This window comes from Lissotriton helveticus, chromosome 7 (genome assembly GCF_964261635.1).
Source record: "Lissotriton helveticus chromosome 7, aLisHel1.1, whole genome shotgun sequence".
Taxonomy (NCBI): Eukaryota; Metazoa; Chordata; class Amphibia; order Caudata; family Salamandridae; genus Lissotriton; species Lissotriton helveticus.
In genome coordinates, this window is record NC_136068.1 from 420,950,129 (window position 1) to 420,974,424 (window position 24,296).

At 48.7% G+C, this 24,296-nt stretch overlaps 1 protein-coding gene and 1 long non-coding RNA gene across 7 annotated transcripts in view; both read right to left on the reverse strand.

The window, feature by feature from the left end:
- Positions 1-24,296, reverse strand: part of LOC144766801 (uncharacterized) — a 1,464,990-nt gene that overhangs the window by 379,947 nt on the left and 1,060,747 nt on the right. For all 6 annotated transcript variants that reach the window (XM_078650533.1, XM_078650530.1, XM_078650529.1 and 3 more), the window contains one exon: positions 6,726-6,791. In XM_078650533.1, the coding sequence (XP_078506659.1) occupies positions 6,726-6,791 (66 nt within the window). The remainder of the gene's footprint in view (positions 1-6,725; positions 6,792-24,296) is intronic.
- Positions 2,386-2,793, reverse strand: LOC144766800 (uncharacterized). The gene is made up of 3 exons (XR_013597934.1): positions 2,714-2,793; positions 2,561-2,623; positions 2,386-2,476 (listed from the first exon to the last, which is right to left on the reverse strand). It is a non-coding gene; the product is annotated as an uncharacterized LOC144766800 (long non-coding RNA).

The window sequence follows — 24,296 nt, forward strand, 5'->3', positions numbered from 1 at the left end:
CAAGAGTAATGCCTCCTATGGACCAGACCTGAAACTTGAGTACACCATGATATCCTTTTGTTTTTTTGTGTGTGAACTGAGGGGGGGGGGGTGGGGGGGATGCTTGGGAGATGTATGTGGCCCCCTTTTTTGTGGGAGACCTCTGAGGGACCTAATCATGGGTGGAGAAGAGAACTCAGCTGCAGGGGCCGCGGGATGGGACTCCTGCGTCTCCTGAGATCCTACGGCACTTGGCCGCTGTTTGCTGACTGTACCAGTGTGGAGCTGGCTTTGTTTCCCCCGCCCTCCCCTACCCCTTTCTCCCCCCTCCCACAAGACGTGGAGATATCTATCGAACAATCCCGAAAGGACTCTCCCGGCGGCGCCGTTGAGCCGGCGCCTTGACCGGACATGGCACTATGGACGCGGCCAGCGCTTGGCCGACCCCCCACTAGCGTATGCAACGTTACCTGTTTAATTACGTTACAATGTTTATGGTTCGGCACAGCAGAGTTCAGAGGCTGCGCCTCCACAGTTGGGGTTTGGGATAGGGAGGGTACTGTCTCCTGGTTGACACGGGCGAATCACTCACTAGGACATATGGGGACACTCATTGCGACACCTACACAGGGTTATGGCTGAAGCACAAGGCAAGTATAGGCTGGTCACCTGGAATGTGAGAGGGCTGGGGGCGGTGCAGAAGAGACACAGGGTGCATGCTTTCCTGTTACGACAAAAGGCACAGATAGTGTTCCTGCAGGAGTCACACATGACACACTCCGAAGCACTCCTGCTACGGAGGAAATGGAGGGGTACTATATTCTCTACCACGCACTCTGCTTTCTCCAGAGGGGCCACGATATGGGTGCGCCACGGCACTCCATTTGTAGAACTGGAGAGACAAACAGACGAACAAGGGCGCTATGTATTGGTGAGGGGCACCCTGGACGGGGAAGTGGTAGTGCTGGGCAGCATCTATGCCCCGAATTTCGACCAAGATAAGTTTCTAGCTGCGGTGGGCCGGGCATTGACGGACTGGGTGGACGTCCCCTGGATCTTGGGAGGTGACTGGAACATGGTTCTGGATGTGACCCTTGACAGATCGCACCCCCCCCCTTCAGGCGGCGGGAATACATAAACTGTCTGAATTGTTTGGGACGTGGCTTCGGGGCTGGAGGTTGGCGGACATCTGGCGCACACTGCACCCAACATATAAAGAATACTCATACTACTCCCCTGTACATAACCTGCATACCAGACTAGATAGATTTGTGTGCTCTGCCTCAGTCGTGACTAGATGCAACACGTCAGATTACCTTGCTAAAACGTTCTCGGACCACCGGCCACTAGCGCTTGACCTACATTGGGGCAGAGTGCCCTCGCCTGTCCCTACCTGGAGGCTAAACCCTAAGTTGCTCGAGGATGGCCCGTTTCGATCACACATAGCAGAAGCCTTGACTGGCTACTTCGATACAAACTGGAACTCTGCGTCCTCGAACCTAGTGGTGTGGGACGCAATGAAAACTGTAATACGAGGGGCTGCTATAGGCCGTCTAGTGGGAGCCAGACAGGAAATACACAGTAGGCTATGCGAGGTAGAGAAGCGCATGCGTGAACTTGAAAACGCGGTGGGGCTAGACCCTGGCCGACGGACTGATCTACAGCAGTGTAATATTGAACATGCTGAACTACTGGAGACCCTGAGAGTGATAGACTACGGGGCCTATTTGAAACGACAACAGTCAGAGGCGGACAGGTCCGGGGCTCTGCTTGCCCGGTTGGTCCGGGATGCCCCTGAGAGCCCTACAATAACATCGATCCGAAACGCGGCGGGTGACTTGATACACACTCAATTGGGAATCAACACTGTATTTAAGACTCACCTGGAGAACCTCTATGCTCCCCCCTCTGTGGTGTGAGTATAGAAGGGGTAGGCCCTAAAAACTCAGGACCTGGGTCCGTGGAGCAATACAAAAGAGAATTGGTCCGAGTTACAGCTATATTAATATCATACAGTTCTGTGATATTTAGTTCAACACATAATCACCATCAAATTCAAAACAATTCAAAGAAAATTATTGTACAGGAATACATTTTTCAATTCATTTTCATTGGCATTTATTCATGCAAAGTCATTGTTTGATCAAATTGCAGCCAATAATTCATCATGTCATGTAATTGTGAAATCATTACATTTGATATTCAAAATCGGTGCTCTCAGTGAAGAAAGGAGGGGTAAGTGAAAATGTGAAGGGGACAGGGTAAAGGTGTTGTGACATAATTATAACATCATGTTAAAATTAGAAAAACCTTTACAACCAAATTGATGGACAAAGGTTCCCAAGTTACATCACACATAGACAAGGAGAATCAATCTCATATTTGAATCCTATGGTGTGTAGAGAAGCGGCGTAGTTCTACGTTTCGACCCCTGATTACGCTAAAGGGTTGGTTCAGGCCTCATGTTGGGGTCTTCATCAGGAAGGGTAAGGAGAGCCTGTGAGATAACGTATAGTTAAATTCAGTACTTAATCGGTGATAGTGCATGATTATAAGAGAGAAGGGATGTGGTTCTACCTACATCATAAGACGGTCAACCATCTATCTCGTCCAAAGGTGGGCTCTCACCAAGCTCCAAGGATTTCTGAAATAAATTAAATTAAAACGTGCCATCAGGGCGCTAGTACAGAATGACTGTGGGGGGTGGAAAGGCTAGGCAAAGAAAGGAACTTACTTAAGCGAACTACTCGCAGTCACTAGACCAATGTGTGCAGGCAGGTCAATCCTCTCGTCTGGGGTCGTGATAGGCTTCTTACTGTAATTATTAGAAAAGAAGCGTCATATCAGACCCTGCTACATGTGGTGTTGAATACAAAGACATAAACATGTCTGAACGCATCAGGACTGGCACTGGGTAGTCTGTCTCCATAGTGTGGCAGGCTTCGAAAGAGTTGTTTACCTTAGAGTCGGGATCTCCCAGGCGGGTTACTGCTCCGCTGGCGTGCTGCATCGATATGAGCTCGCGGTGCAGTCGCTTGATGCTAGTAAGCAAAAAGGGCTCGGCAAAGTGGCCCAATCAAAATCGAGGAGTGACTCATGGGCTCTGAGGCTTGAGGGAGCGTCTGTGGTGGACAGGGACGAAATGACGGACTTCCTGAATGACCTGACGCTCCCAGTGCTGGCCCCTGGAATCCAGGAGGCTCTAGCCGGACCTATCACACAGCAGGAAATAAAGGTAGCAATCCACTCGCTTAATCGGGGCAAAACCCCGGGCATGGATGGCCTACCAGGGGAGTTTTATCAGACATATGCTGATGTACTGGCCCCTGTCCTGGAGAAAATATACACCACGGCGTACGAGGCTGGCCATCTACCGGCTACCACCATGCAGGCCCTGGTGATATCTATCCCGAAACCCGGTAGGGACACTCAGGATGTAGGTAATTACAGGCCCCTCTCCATGCTCTCCACGGAGTATAAGATCCTTAGTAAAGCTATTGCCATGAGGATCCAACACCACCTCCCTGGCCTGATCCACACTGACCAATGTGGCTTTCTCCCAGAGAGGAGTACCTCCCAGAACTCGAGGCGACTCCACGCTCTCATGACAACTACACCCCACAACCTACCACACGCTGGTTGTATAGCACTAGACCTCCGTCAGGTGTTTGATTCCCTGATGTGGAACTTCATGTTCGAAGTTCTACATCGCTTTGGTTGGAAGGCCTTCTAAAGTGGATCTGCTTATTATATACAGGCCCGACGGCCAGGGCACGCACGGGGAGACACACGTCGGACAGTTATGAAGTCCACAGGGGCACCCGACAGGGCTGCCCACTGTCGCCACTACTGTTTGTGCTGACGCTGGAACCCCTGGCTATTGCACTTCGCGATAGAGCTGCGGAGGACGGCATACCGGTGGAAGGCACCGACCACATGATCTCAATATATGCCGACGACATCTTGGTGTTCCTCCGGAACCTGCGAGGAGACCACTCGGTCCTGGCGAATATCTTTAGACGATTTGAGGTCATATCTGGGCTGGCTATAAACCCAGGGAAGTCCCTGGGTTTCTTCTTTCGAGAGGGCCGACAGCCCCCCCTTATACAGTTCGGGGCTCACGAAATCCAAGTGGCGCCGACCACGTTCAAATATCTCGGAATACAGGTCTACCGGGACCCGGAGGCCCAGATTGACGGTAATATCCGTAAGGCCATTAATGGCCTGCGAGGCAGCATAGGCTTCTGGACGTCCCTACCCCTATCAGTGATGGGACGAGTGGCGGTCTCGAAGATGGTCCTGCTTCCCCGCATACTGTATTATTTCGTGAACCTGCCGGTTATGCTCCCGCGTCAGATTTTTACCATGCTAAATACACTACTAGTCAGCCTTATATGGGGCTCGGGGAGAAGACGGATCAGCCTTAAAAAACTGCAATTGAACACCAGACAGGGCGGCCTGGGAGTGCCAGACCTGCGGAGTTACTACTATGCCAGCCAACTCCAATGGCTGACCCGATGGGTGGCGGGCAAGGATCTGCATGAGATCGCTTACACGGCGGACAAAGTAGCACGTGGAGACCTGCACTCCCTCCTCTTGCCCAATGCTAGGATCCCTAGGGACTGTCACCCCCTTTTGCACGTGGCCCTGACCTGCTGGAAGAAAGCTCTGTCATACTCGACTGGGACCTCCCCATATGCGGACAATATACCGCTACTGGGACTCCCGACACCACAGGGGACCCTGACACTGCGCAGATTACGACCCTGGACGGAGACTGGGGTGGACAGGGTGGGAGACCTGTTCGGCGACGACACCATGCTGGACCACACCTCCTTTATACAAGCCACGGGAGCACCCTCACGCTTATACCTACTACACGCCTCAGTGACACACTACGTGCGACGGGCTTGGGCCCCACAACGTACAAAACCAGAACAACATGAACTAGTACACCTCTTTTACTACATGGGCACGGGGGGACACTTAGTGAAGTGGCTATATGTTGGCGTCAGGGAGCATGTACCTTCGCCGATTGCTACACTCAGGGAGACCTGGACTGCGGACTCGGGTGAAAACATAACGGACGGGGAATGGAAACTTATTTTAGGCCATCATAGACGGGTGTCCAGGAATGTTAAGTTTCAGTTCATACAAGCCATGGTTCTCCACAGAGCTTACCTTACACCCCAGATGCTACATAAGATGTTCCCTGACACTGCACACTGCTGCCCGAGATGTTACCAAGACGAAGCACATATTCTCCACATGCTATGGTCATGCCCGAAGTTACACACTTATTGGGAGACGGTCAAACATACGCTACACTCCATAACAACACTCCAGATCCCTGAGGGAGCGTCACCGTGCCTACTGGGGAACAGGAAACGCCCCAAGACATGCAAGGCACAGCTGAGACTTATGGACCTGGCACTGGTGCTGGCGATCAGGGTACTCACCATGCGCTGGAAGTCACCCAGGGCCCCCCAAATAGACATATGGCGCAGCGACTTACTGAAATGGGGCAAAGCAGAATCCGCGGCACTGCGAGAAGAGGAGAGCAAGGGCCTGCGCAAATATCCTATAGCTCTGGAATGGGACTCGATGCTGCTAGACCTGGAAGAGACAGACCTAGCCAGCTCTGGAGACCCGGTGGGGTGACCTCACATAGGTGGCGGGAGGGGGCCGAGAAACACGAGCACCACTGCGACTCACAAGGGCTAGACCAGACCTAAGGCTTTTACCACATTACAAATAGACAGAGCCACCTTGCCCTGAGATGGAGGGTGCACGAGTGAGAACGACCAGGAGACGGAGGGTGGGTGGGCGGGTGGGGAGGGAGAGACAGTTGGGGTGTGATACTTATGTAAGACATGATTCTGGAGTTTACAGAATATATATGGAACGTATCCGGGGATTGATCTGACAAGCAACTTATAACTGAAATGTAATGCTCCCACGAGTTAATGGTTATGAAAACGGAAAAGACTGATGTAAGCTATGATAAGAAAATGCACAGAACTGCTTGATATCCTGTAACAGTCACGAATAAAGAGTTTAAAAAAAAAAAAATCATGAAGTGACCTCTGTGCCCATCTAACCATGAATCTGTTGCAAACTACAGTTCCTCAATTGCCTAGCCATGCTCCGATCAATGGAAGTTGTTGGGAGGGTATAATTCGGGCAACAGTAATAGATCATATGTTCATTGTTGTTACAAGTCTATCTCAGTATATTACATGTGTCTAACATTTCTGCATTTCGTAGAGACCACCATTTTACCAGCAAGGTACCTTAACCCTCTGCAAAGACTATGAAGGAATAACAGGAATCTCACATTAACTTGAGAAATAAAAATGTTATTAAAGATGATTTCTTCTCCATCTATACAAAGATCACAACAATCATACAACCATTGATGGGCCCTTTACATTTTAATGAATCTACCAAAGCACCTATGGCATGTTCCATGTCATAGAAATTTCACCACATGTCACACTGGTTTATAGACCATTTCTCAAGTTTCCTGCCTGGTCAAAAATTCACTTGCAAAAGCTGTGGGTCAAAGGGTGTTTAGGGGCATTTATTAACTAGTCCACCATATAGGAGATGCCTTGATAGCACACCTCAGTCTTAATTAAATCACTACTAGGGTGTCTCATGTTTAAGTACTACTGGGGTGTCTAGTCTTTGACAGGAACATGGAGGATTTACAATGCACTACTTTAGACACACATATTACTTACCATATGCAACTTTGTAATCTTTTACCACTTTGGACAGTCCTGCTGGGTTTTCATAACATATCCCATCTGTAATGGAGAAAATAGATGAACAATAAGAACACATAGGGAACATGGTGCTTTGTAGTTTTTTAACAACATAATGTTAGTTCCATTTGCAGTCTGTTTGAGTGAGACAAAGAAACAGTGCAAGAGCTGAGGAAAGACAGGGTAACACATGAGTAAAATTGCTAGATGGATGAGGGGGCTGAATGCTCAGATACATCAACAGCGGGGAGGCTAGAAATCCATGAGTGACAGATAGTTAGAATAGCTAAGAGTAGATTTAAAGAAAGACTGAAAATCCTAACTTAAATAAAAAGTTTGGTTATTTTGCAGCAGCAATTGCACTACAACTGAAATCAAAAGCTTGAAAAGTACTGCAAACAAGAATTGTGAACAAATATCAATGCTGTGAATGTGCATAAAAAGGACCACATGGACTAGAGAGTTAGCCTGAAATATCAATGGGCAGGTTGAGTGATGGTTTGCATGAGCAGAGTACGTCACTGTAGTGCCCGGATAATTTGTCCTATTTGGACTGATGGTGACTATGGCCCACCGCCATCTCAGTATATATTCATAAATCCTTTATCTTAGCCTTATTTGTGCCTATTTGTACGGTTTACCTATTGGCTTTGGCATGATTCTGTGCCTTCTTTGCCTCTTTTCGGGCCTGGAGGCCTAAACTAGAGAGAAGCCATCTTTGTTCTTGCCTCAGCTGTTAAATGTAAATGTAAATGTAAATGAAGTATACTTGTAAAGCACACTGTTACTCCATCTCGGAGTGTCCTGGCGCTGTATACCACTGGGGAACCCTTCCTGGCTTTCCCTGTGAGATGGTCTCTCTTGGGCACCCCCAAGGTGACACCAGGCATCCCCGGCGATGAAGGGGCCGTTGTGAAGATTAAGCAAGCTATTGTCCAGAGTTGCAGAGTATAGTCCAAGGTTAGAGTAGGCACTGAGGCGAGAATTATCGAGTCCGCGGACATTGACCCAAGACCCTGCCGCGTTGGGAATTGAACCCTGGTCCCGGGCTGACCTCTGCTTCCGGGTCTGCCGCCTCTACCCAGTGAGCCACACTTCTCCACTTAAGACGCTAAATAAATTTTAAGTTTATCAGTGGAGGAAGCAAAGACTGAACCCTGATGAGCCCTTGATCAGGGATGCCAGACCGTATACTGGCACTCAGGAAGACACCGCCCAAGCTCCATGGAAATCCAAAAATAACAAAGCTCAGCTTTTAGAACATAATGCCAGAGAAATTGGCAGGGTAAAAGCTGCATAAAACCCCGTGTTATAGTGTCCCGAGTGCTATATTCATAGCGATGCTACAAGAACCGGAGGGGCCTCTTAAACTCTTCCAAATCTGAGGATAAAAAGTCCCCAAAGCATAATTAACAAAACAGTCCTGAGCAACACATTTGATTCAAAACTTGATAGTCCACACAATGTTGTTGTTATTTTTCTTTATTTCAGAGCTTCATATGTATCCATTGACAACACAACACAAGCTTGTAGCCAACACGTGTTTAGTCTTACAGTAAATCAACCGATGACTTCATCAGGGCCTAACAAAATGAATCCAGGTAAGTCTTCCAACACTCCAAAACTGCACGGACGGGACCTACTTTGCCACTTCACTAGAAATATATTGAGAAACAATTTAGTTATTTGGACTTGGATCACAGATATGGTCATGGACTAAAAATCTAAGTTTTGAGAATAATATATGGTGGCTACAAGTTTGTGTTGTGTTTGTGCTGGATACATATAAAGCTCTGAAGTAAAGAAAAAACAATGACAACATTGCGTGGACTATCAAGTTTTGGATCAAATGTGGTGCTCAGGACTTTTTTGTTAATTATGTTTTTAGAACATCTCTGGCACTCGAATGATGAGGGCAAACAGCACAAAGCAGGCCAGGCAGAGTAATCTGTGTTTGTTTTGCACTTAGGGAGGAGTTGGACCTGTACTGCTTTGGAACCAACTCCAGCTTGGAACCTTGCTCTCCTTCAGAGGCTGGGTGGGAGGTCTGGATCACTTTCATCATCTTTAAAACCATTCACTCAGTCTAAATGTGCTTTTGTGGGCACTGGAGAGTACCCACCCTTCGTCCCTCAAGTGTCTGTATGCATGTTTGTTATCATTTTGTTTGGCCCACTGTTGGGCATTCTTGGTCATTGTTTAACATTTAGGGAGACCTAGTACTAGAGGGAAAGTTAAACACCGGAAACTACTTGCTGCTTCGCACTTCCATCTTACCCAGAGTTTTATGAACACGTAGCCTGACATGTCACACAACTATCACACTATGGCCATTAACCATAGAACACTGAACACACAAATAATGTTTGTGGCCTTAATAACCCCTCCAAGTGATTGGGCATCCTGGGTAAACTTAAATTAGTGACAGTTTGTCTGCTTCCTTCAGTAGCTGGCCTCGAAAAATCAAAATGTTACTAGACCTTCAGGTCTAATGACCTAAATAATCTATTCAAACTAATTATAATGCTCTTGACCCACATACTGAGTATAAGTTATGCGATCCTAGGCAAATAAATTAATTCACTGAGCCCCCATTTTCTTCCTTATCACATGTGAGCGACACCTACAAGTATGCAAGTTCAGCATATCTGCTGTACAAAAAACACTTGTTTGCTCTAATAGACTAAACCTTTGCTCCATATATAATACAAATCTAGCCACCTATAGGAACCACATGACCGCTGACTTGCCTCTCAGTTAATTACCTGCATTGTCATTAGGGTGCGGGAAGGAATGTTTCCAAAATTAAGTTTAAAAACTATCACTTCAAATGAATACATACCTGAAGCATGGAGTAATAGAACACTAAGGGCCTCATTACGATGCGGTTTGGACGTTGCGGTCCGAACCACAACTACTGCTGTGGTCTGACTGATGCATTAGGATGCGTGTGGTCGGTTGCAGCAGTCGGGGGAACCAGCTGACACCTTCTGATGGGCTCATGGAGCTCATTGGTTGGATCGACAGCTCCTCCTAATCCGTTAAGGATGGCATTTCCACCGTAGGAATTATGATGCCAGTTTCCGACAGCCTTTCCATTTTGGGCTTTCCGACTTGAAAAGGCTGCCGGAAAGCAACATTGGGGGCCCCTTAACAGGGCGCCATTTCCCCCTGGCCCTCCGCATCTGAGCATGGGGCCCACCTATGGAGCCCCCTGAAAATCCCTGCCTGTCCGCGCCCATCATAGCCCAGAAGAGGCTGGGCTGAGCCGCCTCCTCTAAGATCTGTACTACAGTCTTTCAAAGTACTGGATGTTTATGAGTAGCTGGCGCTAAGAGAACATTGGTTTTGTATTTGTACTCCTGCTCTAAAAAAAAGTAGGCCTCTTGGTTTTCTCACCAAGCCGGACATGGGGAAAAGTAAAGTTGCAGGGGGTGGGTCTGGAAAAGTGCGTGCCAAAACAAAAATGGCTAAAAAAGACTGGAAGCACACATGGGGGACTGTGTACTTGACAGAATAGATAATCTTTTAGTTGAATGTGAGGAAATCCTAGACCCGCCAAAGTCCACTGCCCACCTCAACCCCAAGACTCGCCCATTACCAGCAACCTTTAGAATGCCTAAACGCATTCCCCACAAATTTAGGAAGCGCAATGGGCAAAATCTTAGGCTTGATTCTCCAAAATGAACCAACACCAAGGTGATTAATCCAGCAAGTCCGGCTACCTTGCTGACCCAAGGCTCCCCTAGCTTAGACCTCACCTGCAGCAATATATTTGCACCACTTTCAGCTTTGGTAAATAAGTCACAAGTTGGGGAGGATAGGGAGGGAGTGGATGTGGGGGTTGGTCAAATACCACCTGAGGGGCAATTTAAGCCTGACATTGATGTCCTTACGATTGTTAATGTCCTGAGAGCAGAAATTAAGGCTTTGCACGCTTTAATAGGTAAACTCAAAGGTCAGGTTAACCTTCTCATTGCAATAGATGGGAGTGCTAACCCTCAATTAAATCTTCTGCCCTCACTGCTTGGTAGTCCCTTTGGCAAGGATACACCTGCGGTCCCTGTAGGGCCTCGCCAGCTTCCTCCAAGAGCTATCACTGAAAGTTCAAAGCACAGCTTTGAAGAAATAGATACTTCCAGTAGGGAACCCTTGCCCAGGAGTAACCCTAAATAGTATCCAATGAGAGAGGTGAGCCAATTCCCCCAAGTTAGCAACAAAATTTATATGATCAACATCCCGAAAAATCTCACTTATCAGAGGTATGAAGGTGAGCACTCTCTTAGGAATATAGCAATCCACTTTATTAGGCATATGAGAGGCTGTAGGTCTGTGATCAGGGATGATATTGTGCGAGCTAGAAGGCATACCTTCCCCAATAGCCCTAGGGATTGTATAGAACTATCCCTGGCAGATCGTAGTTTGGTCCATAGTCTAATTGCACTGCGAGAACCAGCATCCAACTTAAGTACCACCTCCCTAATTGCCCCTGAACAATTAGTAACCTCCCAATCACTCCTCACCTTGGCCAAGATTCAACTTTAGCCACAAATATTCAACTGTATTTGTGTGATACTCACCCAGCTTTGGCGAGCCAGTTGTGAAATTACCCTAGGCCAAGGAGACTTAGAAACCAGGGGGGCATTCACATTTAGAGTAGAGTACCCTGTAGGAGTAATACTCATTAATCCTTGCCTTCACCAAGCACATGTACACACCCTAGCTTTAAGATCCAACTCTGCTAAGGATCCCGTGCTCAAGGATATGTGTAAGCTCCAGATGGTGTTGTAGAACGTCACTGGGATGACGAAGATGTTAGTCCTGCACTGGCTTAAATTCATGGAAGCTTTTGATATCTGTACCCTCCAGGAAACCTGGAGCACTAATCCACTACACATACCAAACTATGTAACATATCAACGCCCCGCTAGTCATAGCAAAGCAGGACGCCCTGCAAGAGCTGCTGGGGGAAGGCGCCTTCCGCACCCCCTGATTTTAGCGGGTGATTTTAATGTGCTGTACAAATCCTAGGTGTGGGAGGATACTTGTGAGGTAAGGGAGAAAGATGATCTCTAGCTAGTTTCCAAACTTGACCTACCCCCTTTCCAAAAATGGTCGCAAGTGGCACTACAATTGAATGCCATAGTTCTGGAGTTTTGGCTGAGGGCCACAAAAGAGGTGGACAAAGTAAGATAAACTAGGTGCCAATACTCTCAATACATCTAAGGGTATAAGCCGCATCGATTACTTTATTTTAGATCTGAGGTGCGGTGGTAGTGATGAAGGTGAAGTGTACACAGTGGTGGTCTGTCCAGAGGGTTGCGAGGTCTGTCCCTCCTGTGAAAATGGGGTCGAGTATGTGTCCAGCTTTGTGGGTGGGGGTGGTGATGAGCTGATTTAGCCCGAGGTTGGTGAAGTTATCCAAGAGGGTGGTGGAGTTGGTGTCGCTGCGGTTGTTGAGGTGGAGGTTCAGGTCTCCGATGAGATTGTAGTCTGTGGAGGCAATGGCGTTGGGTGCAACAAGGTCAGTAATGGTGGTGGCAGAGGAGGCAAGTGGCCCAGATGGTCTGTAGGTGAGGGTCTCGTGCAGCATGGTTATGAGGCTGGTCTGGATCTGGAAGTGGAGGTGCTCCGTGTTGGAGAGGGGGTCACTCGTGCTGAAGGTGAAGAGACAGAGGGAGCTCTTGTGCACATTGGTGAGTCCTCTTCCTGGCCCGTGGGGGCTGTCCTTTCTCTGGATCTTGTACCCGTCGGTGATGGCGGTCGTGATGTCAGGACGGAGGTGGCGTTGGTCCATTTTTCCATGAAGAAGGCAAAGTCTGGCGAGGTGGGTGTCGAACAGATCCCAGATTTCTACAGCAGGTCTGTGTAGGGAGCGCACATTGAGGAGGATGTACCTCAGGGCTTCTGTGGTACGGGTGTTAATCGTGGGTTCGGCGGTCAAGGGGGGCGGTCGAAGGTGAAAGATTGTCGGCAGTATCGACAGGAGAACTGGCTGTGGGTTGCCTTCAGCGTTGATCGCTGGCAGCTGTTGTTCCTTCTGGGGTTGAGTGCGAGGAGGGCAGCAGAGTTGTAGCGGTGGGAGGCCATAGATCCAGGGTTCCTGGCACTGGCCCCGGTAGGGTCACAAGCCGGGTCGCAGATGGGCTTGCCTTTGGCACACCTTTGGTGTGCCGGCGGCGCATTCACTGCGCGGCTGTGCAGCAGCTGCCATTAAGTAGGAGAGGGGGAAGGAAGCTCAGCTGGGAGGCGGGAAGCTGGAACCGGCAGGGGCCACAGGGGCAGCAGCGGTGGGAAGGGCTCGGAGGGCACACAGGGACGGAGACAGAAACTGGCTAACAACACAGAGGACACAGGTACAATGACTGGAACAATAAAGTCAGGCACAATAGAGATACAGTGAGGAGGCTAGAAGGAAGACAGAAAACGGGCACAGAAAGAAAGACAAACAGCACAAAGACAGACACAGACAACAGCAGCCAGCAGAATAGCAAGGCTCTCCCACTGGACCACCAGGGATAAGGAGCGGCAGGAGCCTGCGGGTGGAGGACGGCCTCGAACACCTACCTGAGTAAGCAGAGCACAGTGCCGGAGTGGTGGCACTTAACAGCTGACCTGCGGGGAGAGAGCAGGTCCCTGACCAGGAGTTCACAGGTCTTGCTCGCACTCCTTTGCAGGGCCTCCCATTAAGTAGGGGAGAGGGGAGGGAAGCGCAGCTGGGAGGCAGGAAGCGTGAACTGGCAAGGGGGGAGAGGCCGCAGGGGAGCAGCGGTGGGAAGGGCACGGAGGGCAAACAGGCACAGAGACAGAAAACGGCTAAATAATACAGAGGACACAGGTACAATTACTGGCACTATATAGACAGCCACAACAGATATACAGGACGCCGCACTAAAGGTAAGTGTTGATTTTTTTAACCTTTAAAGTATATTTAATGTAATTCTTCCTAAGGGGGGATGGAGGCGGGGGCTGGGCAACTCTACTCCACTGCGGAGTGTGCCGAGTTGTGCCTACTCCCTGTTCTCGCAGAACGTGGAGTAAGCACAACTCCACACACTCCGCAGGCGGAGCTGAGCTCTCCGCCCAGGGTTACAATCCACACGGATTATTAGCCAATAAAGTGCATGTGAAATAATATATAACCCCCTGTGCCTGCTACACATAAAGTCACATAAAATAAAGATGAGTGCAGAACTACTGGCCTGTTGCACATATCCATGAGTGCCTCTGCACGCATGCGCAGATCATCGTGCAACCAAGGAAGAGGAGGACAGCAGCCTGGGGACCCCGCACTTAAGGTAAGTTAACCTTTAAAGTATATGGAAGATGACGAGGGAAGATGGCCGCCAAGTAGGAGCTCTACTGATGAGCTCCCGGGTGGAGGAATACCAAATCGGAATTTATCCCCTGACATACCCGACCTTCCGACCTCCTTCTTCATCGTTCATCTACTACAAGCGGAAGCTGCAACTGAATATATGAAAAGAACTTAAAAACAACTTACCGAGACAACGATACAAATAGCCAGGGATCTGTCTAGACCGCACTGCTCCCTCCCGGATTGTGTCGGCCTGTTCTGTCCCTGGGGATCTGGCAGCAATCCGACGCTCCTGTCTCCTTGTGCTCCAGTCTTGAAGTGGACCCCCGGTGTCGCGAACTAACTGGGTTGTAACTGGAGGTGCCGGACAGCTCAAGCCTGTCCTGAAGTACTCCGGAGTTCCTGCGCCTTCCTCCCGGCCCCCTGGACGGGCCTGAGACCCCGGGTCTCTGACCCCTGAGGATGACCTCTCTCGACTTGCTGATGGGGCACTTGTGCTCGTTTCCAGGTGGGACTCCCGAGAGCTCACCTCTCCAGTGTGCAGAGTTGCTGGTTGTCCCCCAGACCTGGCCTGGCCTTGGAGCCCCCTGGTGCCGATGCCATTGTTGCTGCATCCGCCCTGAGCTTGGTCCCTCCCTGATCTGGCCCGCCGTGTGGGGTACGTCGATGTTGATGGCCAAAGCATAGGTATCCTGACGCTCGCCCACGTAGTGGGTCTGGAGCGACCGGGTTACCCCACTGCTCCACTGTCCGAGATGAGTCAGTCGGACCTCTGGACCGCCATTTTCCCTTGCCAGGCATGGCGTCTGGACTGATGGTCTCTAGCTGCTGAGCCCCAGGAGTTCTGCTGGCCTCCGTTCCTGTACAGTAAGTCCACTGAGGGCCTGGCATTGACCCCACTGCTCCTATTGCCACCAGAACTCTGCCCGACTGTCACCACCTGATGCGCCCAACCACACTTTGGCTTCACCTTCCCCCTGATGGTTTACGCCCCTGTGAAGCCGTGCTCCGAATCGCGCCTCCATGACCCAGGAGCTCCGACACTTACCCCACTGGGGAATCTGAAAAAACATTGACCCTTCTTCTACCCACTGCTCCACCACTGTCTTCTGGTTTGCCCCCTCCCACCTGGAACTTCGCTGCCCTTGTGCTGCAGCTGTGTTGGTTTTTGCCCTGTGACTTTGATTGCTTTTACGTACCTGGTCCTCTTCTCAGTTTTTGCCCTGTGACCTCTCCCCCCCAGGAGGACCCGTGGTGCTTTGCATGCTCTGCCGCTCACCGAGAAAGTCCTGGAATGGTGGCGTGAATGACCAGATGGTAGACTCTCTTTTTGCTTATTTATCTCCATGGTGGAACTCCCGTGATCATCCATTTTCTCTAAACCGTTCTGCCTTCATACCCCAAAATGGCCACGGCTCCCCCTTAACCTGCAACACAAGATGGCGAGTGGCGACACACTCCTACCCTCATGCTTTTAAATGACAGCGGCCCCCTATAACCTGCTCCATAAGATGGCGAGTGGTGCTCACTCCAAGCCAGCCCATAGCGAGACTCTCATGCTCCTCCATCTAAACTTTCCCTGGTTTTGTTTAGCTGTTAGCCCCTTCTCCCCATTCAGGGCATCCTGTGTGGAGTTGTTGTGGGCCCCCCCTTACGCTAACCTCCACTTAACTGCCGCTCACTCCCCGAGGCCGGCTGTGCTCTTTCCTGCCCCCCCCCACCTGGGCGATCCAGGGATGTCTCCTGCTGAATGTTCCTTTTCCCCATTTTAGGCCTTCTGACTCTGATATTTACGCCCCCCACTCAAGTTCCACCTTATGCCTGCCCCTGACCCCGCGACTCAAGCTAGTTCCATCTCACCATTCTATGCCTCCGGGCTCAAATAGTTACGCCCCCTCCACTCAACCTTCACTTTACACCTGCCTCTGACCCCGCGACTCAAGCTGGTATCGCTGACCCTTAGCTTTGCGCCTCCGCTTACTTCTCCATCCTTTTAGGCTGCCTGACTCATATATCTTCGCCCCGACTCGATCCCCACTTTCCTCCTGCACCTGACCCCACGACTCAAGCTGGTTCCATTCCCCCATTTTAGGCCTCCTGGCTCTAATATCTATGCCCCCCCACCACTCAACCTCCACTATACGCCTGCCTCTGACCCCGTGACTCAAGCTGGCATCGCTGACCCATTGCCTTGCGCCTTCGCTTGCCTCTCCGTCCTGGCTGCCTTAGGGACTTAATCCACACCATGAGGCCCTACAGCCTGTAGCCATCCAGTTCCCTCCCCCACTCCTTGTTTTCACTCATCCCTCCCTCCGTTTCTCCCCCCTCCAACATATCAACCACCATGTCCCACATTAACCCCTCTCCGGCACCCCTTTCCAAACGTTCTCTCTCCTCCCTAAACCCCACACTCATCAGACATGGCCCCAACTCTTGTTCCATTCCTTACCCTCCCAACCTTTCAAAAACGCCAAGAAAATTCTTAAACACAGAATCATTATCCTGCAACCCGAAACCTTAATTGAGGATAACTACTACAGCCTCACATCCCCCATGAAAAACAACTACATTTTCTACTCTAAACGCCCCTCCAAATGGAAGAGCACCTTCCTACGTCACCTCCCGGTCACTAAATCTAACAAGATCCCTTACGGCTTCAAAATAGCTACTACTACTTCCCCATTTCTGCCAGTGAAGTTGACATCTCCATCTATAAAACTGGGAATATCCCCATACAAGCCTCTAAACAAAATCTCGAAATCTTTGAACACCACTTCAACACTCTATCCCTCCAATTGTCCTTACCCACCCCCCTCCCTTCTACTCCCCAACCCTTAAACATATCCCTGTGCTCACCTGCCCTCCGACGAGTTCCCTTCTGCCCCCAGATATCTCTAACCTTAAGGATGCATCCCATTCTATGTCTCCCGACCCAACACCCAACCCTCAAACCCCTCAAAATATCTCTAATTCACTCTCCATCTCCCAAACTCCCATTCTCTCCAACTATCGTTACCTTCAAGCCCGAGCCCCACCTCCAACCCCTCTCCTTACACCCAAGCTACTCTCCTAGCCTACCCCACTACACCCCCAGCCCACACTCCCCCTCCCCAAATTTCCCCTCCTCCTCCAACTCTGATGTTGCCTCTCCCCCACCCCTTACACCCTCTCTTCTCCTCTTATCCCTTCCTCTACCCCTATAACCATCCAATCCCTCTCAATACCTGCCCCTCCCTCACACTGTCAGTTCACCTCTCTCCCCCCTCAGGCTTCCCCTTTCCCACAGCTTCTGTAACCCACTTACAACCACCCACACCGCTCACCACCTTTGAGCACCAGACACTTACCCCAACCCTCCCCGAACATATCCCCTCCCCCCTGCCCTAACTACCTCCATAACCATCCTTTCCTTAATCACCCCACTCCCCACCATCTGCCGGAACTCCCCTCTCTCCCCCACAAACCACCTTCACACCCTCAGCTTTAACTCCTCACCACTTACACTCTCCGAACACCAGACCTCCTTCCCCACTGAACTCTGAACATACCTCCACCACCTTGCCTCAACTGAGGACCAACTCACTCTTATAACCCAGACACTTGTCAACATTGACTGCAATGTTTACTCCTTGGTATCCGAACTCGCCGGACTTAGAGAGGATTTCAAAGACTTCAAATCCCAGAATCTCAGAACCCCCTTCCTAGGTCCATCACACCATGCACTGGCTTTCCTAAACTCACTAATCCCAAACTCTGGAAAACCCTACCACTTCACAACTGTACGCAAAACCCCATACGCACCATGAATGATTACTCCTCCGCTGTCCTCTCTGACATTTGCAACTCCTACACACCAAAAAGCTCACACAAGAATACAGTCCTGCCTCACTCCAACATACATTATTGGGACAAGCAGAATCATCCCCTCCCCATGCTCTCCCAGACCACCTCCCTAACTCACCGCCATCTACTCTTGTTCCCCCTCCAAAAACAACCCTAAACCCCTGGCCTGCATGATTGTGAACTGCCGTTTAGCGGTTCAACATGCGACTAAATCTCAGGAACTATCCTCAACGAAGACGTAGACATCGCCTTCCTCACGGAAACCTGGCTCAATGATCATTCATCATCCGTCCTAGACCTACTCTCCCCTCCCGGTTTCTCCATCATCAGAAATGACAGACCAAAGAATAGGAGGTGGATTAGCAATAATCTTTCAAAGCGAAATTCAGCTCTCCAAAGTCAAAAACACAGACTTTGAAACCTTCAAATAACTTGGGGCTGAACTTAATATTCAAGGAGCTCCTCCAATCCGACTACATAACATCTATCACCCTCCGGTCAAACGTCTTCCCTTCACTGAGGAACTATCTGACCTTCTCACCCAATCTTCATTGTCTAGCTCTCAAAATCTCTTCCTTGGTGACCTAAACCTTCACTGGAATGTGCCTGAGGACCCCACCATCAAACTTCTCAATAACCTTCTTGAGATCAGCGATCTCATTCAACTCTGCCGTTCGACATCCCACTCTAAAGGGGCTACCCTTGACGTCATCATTGTAAACAATGACTTGGCATCCCTGTCCAACATTCTCCCTATTGACTGGTCTGACCACCACCTCATTTTGTTCTCGATCTCTCCCTCAGCCCGCCAGCCGCACCTAAGAACAACAAAACCAAAATTCTACCCAGAAAACTCAACCTTATTCCCCCGGGTGAATTGGAGACCAAACTCCAACCCAAACTTCGATAGACCTCCCCCCTCTTAATGCAAATGAACTCACCGAGCACTATAATAAAACGATCACTGAGGTCCTAGATCAACTTGCTCCTCCCAAACTGAAAACGCTAAAAAATATCCCTTCCAAATCTTGGTTTAACTTGGACCTCAACAATGAAAGACAAGTACTTAGGCTGGCTGAAAGAACCTGGAGACAGCACCCTTCCCCCTCTAATCTCCTCCCCCTCCGAACTGCTCGCTCTACTTACAAGAAGCACATTTTCTCTGAAAAGGCTTCTTTCTTCTGTGCACAACTCACCCGGGTCAAAAATAGACCCAGAGAACTATTCAAAATTGTCAGAAACCAAACCTTCCCTGCCCCCCAAACCTGACGGCCACCACTAACAAATGTGAAGAAATTGCGAACTTTTTCTCCGGGAAAATCGCCAAAATTGACCAATCCTTCACTCTGACTCTGTCGGCTCCAAACCCCCAATACACCCTTGGCTCCACCTCAACACCTCCCTTCCTGATCCTACCCCCACCTACTCCCCACACCATCCTTCCACAGACCCTCCTGATCCCTACCCCGACAACACACTGCTCGAGAACAACGCCTCCTGGCAGAGTTTCCAATCAGTTTCAGAACTCAAAGTCTTTAACATCTTGTCCAAATTAAAACCGTCCTCGCACACTAAAGACCCTCTCCAGTCTTCTCTCCTCCAAGACCTTAAGCACGTTATTGTCCTTACTGGACAAACATCATCAACTCCTCCCTTTCCTCGGATGCGTCCCCGTCTCCCTCCAACGCGGACAAATCACTCCCATCCCCAGAAACCCGATGGCTGACCCTAACAACCCTAATAACCTCCGCCCCATCTCCAACCTCCCCATTCCCACAAAAGCCCTTGAAAAATGTGCACTTTCTCAATTCGATAAACACATCGACACCTACAACCAACTTGACCCTCTACAATCCGGCTTCAGTAATGACTGCAGCACTGAAACTGCATTACTAAATATAGTTGATGACATCCACCACCTCTAGAAAATGATGAGGCCTGCTTACTCATTCTCCTTGACCTCTCTGCGGCCTTCGACACCATCAACCATTCAACCTTACTCAACACACTTAAACTTCGCTTTGGCCTAAATGGCACTGTCCTCAACTGGTTCACCTCATATTTCCAGCACAGAAACCAGCAAATCAAAATCCAAAGCTGCCTCTCTAATCCCACACCTGTCTCCCTTGGCGTCCCCCAAGGATCTATCCTCTCTCCTGCTCTCTTCATCCTATTTATGGAACCTCTTACCCTCATACTTAAACAAGCCAGTGTTAACTATCACCTTTATGCCGACGATACCCAACTGTACTATAAAATCAAATCCCATGCAGATATACTACACCTTAACACAGCTCTGAATAATATTCAAACCTGGTTCTACTTCAATCATCTCAAACTCAATCCAAGAAAAACTGAAATCATCCTTTTCTCCCACAAAAACAACTCACTTACCATCCAAACATGGATGACTGACCTCAAAGCCCTTAACTGCAAACTCTCCTTGTCCAAATCAATAAAATACCTCGATATTTATTTATTTATTTATAAAGTTTTATATAGCGCAAACCTGATCCCGAAGGATATCAGAGCGCTTTACAATTTGAGGCAAAGGTAACAAATCAGAACATTAGTCTAACATGGGGAATCTAATGGGCATTGAATCAACTAGTGCAAACATAACAGCTCAATATAACCTGAATGCACGAGTAGAATGGGCCATGCGATGGAGCATAGAGAGATAAGGGGAGTACATACAATAATCATATACAGGAATAATGACCAGTACCCAAAACAATAATCGAAACAAGAGTCAAATGGGGAGTCTAAAAGGCATTGAATCAAATGTTGAACATCTAACAGATCATTTATACACCTGGGTGAATGAAGAATGTGCTAGACGATGGAGCATAATGACTCTAGCATGGAGCATGATTCTATTCACATTAACTATAAAAATTCAAGACATAAAAAGCACAACACGCTACTAATCAACTTAATCAAACCACATCATGTGGCGATACTAAAGAGTAGGGCGAGTGGACTCCACGGTAGCAGAAGCCCTCCTCTAGCTACAATCCAAGAAGTTCAAACAGAAAGACTCATCACGTTTGAAGAATCACCTGTAAGGAATGAAGGACTAAGCAACAATGCTATGGAACTTGTTCCACTTGAAACAGACATTCTAATTCAAAATGAAAAATCTGAATAATTCACAAGTTGCAATTAGACCGAATACAGACGTCTACATCAACATGCCTCGTCGAGAGGATAATAACATTTTGACCAATCCCGATGCAATTCTTACAATTGATCGAACAGCTTCTGGCTATTTCATTAACTTTGATACGTTTTCCTTTGATCCAAGCGAGCCGGAAACGACGCCAGCCAAAACACCATTCAAGCAAGAATTAAAGAACTTTCTTCTCTTTCTTCAAAAGACATCCCTGGTATCACTTTGGATTGAACTCTGGGTAATTTCTGGGATAATGTTTTTTTTATATCACCATTAACAAAAAGTTAACGCTCAATGCCCATATAAAAACTCTGCTAAAGGAGCACTTTTCACGCTCCACCATGTCAAAAAAATCAAGCCTATAATTCCTGCTGAAGATTTCAAATCTGTGGTCCAATTGCTAGTCCTCTCGATAATTGATTATGGCAATGACCTACTCGCCGGATCTCCCAAAATTCACTTTGCACCCTTCAAATCGGTACTCAATCTAGCAGCCAGGCATACTACTGACAATCTGATCACTTAAGACTCTTAAATGACTTCCTAACAAAAGCAAATCCTCCTATAAAATTGCATGCATTACGTACAAAGCCCATCATCATAAGACCCTGCTTTATCTCTCAAACAAACTCAATAAAGCAGGTAGTGCCCGACAGATGAGAAGCACCAACTCTCTCCTCCTCGTCCCCCCTTTGTTAAAAAAGAAGGCTGCGCAATCTTGCTCCTTCTCTGGTAAAGCCCCCAGCATCTGGAATGCCCTCCCTAATGATCTATGACTTAACTCTTCATACGTCAGTTTAAAAAAAGACCATAAGATACAACTGTTCAACAAATACTGGGGTCTGTAATCCTGCCTTTTCAGATTGGCTACTCTACCCGTGAAACTCCAGCCCTCCCACCCTCTATTAACCCATCCTGTACTGTTCAAGTTGTTTTTTCTATTGTTTTCTCTAAGTCAATTTTGTCTGTATGTTGCATTTGATACCAATGTTCTGGATTTCATGTACTATCATCACTCCTATGTAAAGCGCTCTGATACCGCAGGGTGGAGCCAGTGCTATATAAAAACCTTTTAAATAAATAAATATATTTAATGTAATTCTTCCTAGGGGGGTGGAGGCAGTGGCGGAGCGGAGTTTCTACAGAGTTGGTCCCCAACTCCGTGGACCTCCGCGTAGTGCTGGTCTGCCAGCTCTCCCCAGGCTTAGTGGATTGGGGCACGTTAGGATGTTACGTGACTGCGATATCTCAAAACTGGCGCTCCTCTCCCCCCACTTTTCTTTCTTTAAGATTGGCTCTTGATGAAATGAAATGAAATGAAAATGCGTTTTATAGAGCGCAGATTAGTTGCCCGGAGGCGTCCAAGCGCTGAGATTGCGAGGAGTTCTGACCAGCAGGGCGAGTGACATGGAAATAAAGTAAACCTATTTATTAAACAAAAAAGTTTTAAGATGCTTCCTGAAGGAGGTCAAGTCTGGATTAGACCTTAATTGAAGGGGTAGGCTGTTCCACAGCTTAGCAGCATTGAGGGCAAAAGAGCGGCCTCCTGCTCTGGCACGGTTAACTTTGGGCATGATGGCAAGGAATGCGCTAGCAGAGCGTAACTTTCTGCTGGGGAGGTAAGGGGTAATTAAAGGACGATTTATCAATGGGCCAGTTGCCCAAAATGACTGATGGGCAATACAAAGAGACTTGAAGCTAATCCTGTCCCTAACGGGGAGCCAATGCAATTTTATTAATCCAGGTTTAGCAGAAGACCTACGAGGAATTTGAAGCAGAGTGCGGACTGCACAATTTTGAATCACTTGCAGTTTCCGCAGTGTGAAATCAGGGGCTCCAAGATACAATGCGTTCCCGAAGTCCAACCTAGAGTGGATCAATCCCTGTACAACAATTTGTTTGGCTTGAAATGGTAGTAGGGGCAGAATCCTCCTCAACATTCTGATAAGGCCAAAACAGGTGGCAGACAGGTTGACAGCCTGGTAGTCTAGCGTTGAAGATCTGTCCAGCCAGATGCCCAAGCTCTTAATGGCATCCTTTGGGACTGGGGGGGGCCTAGGCAGGCTGGCCAGATGGAGCCCAGCGAGGACGGAGCCGATCGTCCTAGCATCATGACCTCTGTCTTGTCCCCATTGAGTTTGAGACAGGACAGGGTCATCCAGCTGTTCACTTCGCTCAGGCAACCAGCCAGATCTACAATGGCCGCCTGGCCCTCAGCTTGCGTCAAAGAGACCACTAACTGGGTATCGTCCGCATAGGTTACGATCTTCATACCATACGGACGGACGATACCTGCCAGCGGTCTCATATAGACGTTAAACAACGTCGGGCTGAGCGAGGAGCCCTGTGGGACTCCACAGCCCAGTGGTTTGCTGGTGGAGATGGTGTTTCCCTCAAAGACCTGGAAAGTTCTATTGGACAGGAATGACCTGAGCCATTTCAGCGCTCCCCCTTGAATCCCGATGTCATGGAGACGCTGCAGTAAGATTTCATGATTCACAGTGTCAAAAGCGGCACTCAGATCGAGGAGGATGACTGCCACCGATCCTCCCCGATCCAAGATGCCTCTTGTTTCCTCCATAACTGATAGCAATGCCGATTCTGTCCCATGTTTGGGGCGAAAACCGGTTTGTGAGGGGTCAAGCAGTTTATTATTTTCTAGGAAATTAGTCAGAAGATTGTTGATATATTTTTCCAGAATCTTGCTGACCCAGGGGAGCAGGGAAATGGGGCGGTAGTTGTTAAAGTTGTTAATGTCCATATTGGGTTTCTTCACAAGTGCCCTCACCCTAGCTTCTTTCCATGCTGGTGGAACCATGTTGGTGGCAATTGAAGCATTGAGTACCTCCAGCATAGCAGGGAGGATAATGTGGCTAACAGCCTTTAAGGCACTCGGGGGTGCGGGGTCACTAGGAGAACCCGATTTAACCTGCGCCATTAGAGTGGCCAGTCGGTCCAGGTGTAGCAAAGGGAACTCATCCAACACAGGTGACAGATTGTTTGTTATATTCTGCTTGGAGTGCTCCAGGCTGTCCACTGAGGCATTTAAGAGAGTGGTTGAAAAGGAGGAGTAAATGAGGTCCACTTTGTTATAGAAAAAGTCGGCTAGCTCATTACATCGGACTTGTAAATCATCACTATTTACAGGGGGCTGGGGGAGTTTAGTGAGGCTTTTTACAATCCGATAGATCTCCTTGGAATTGGAGCTGGC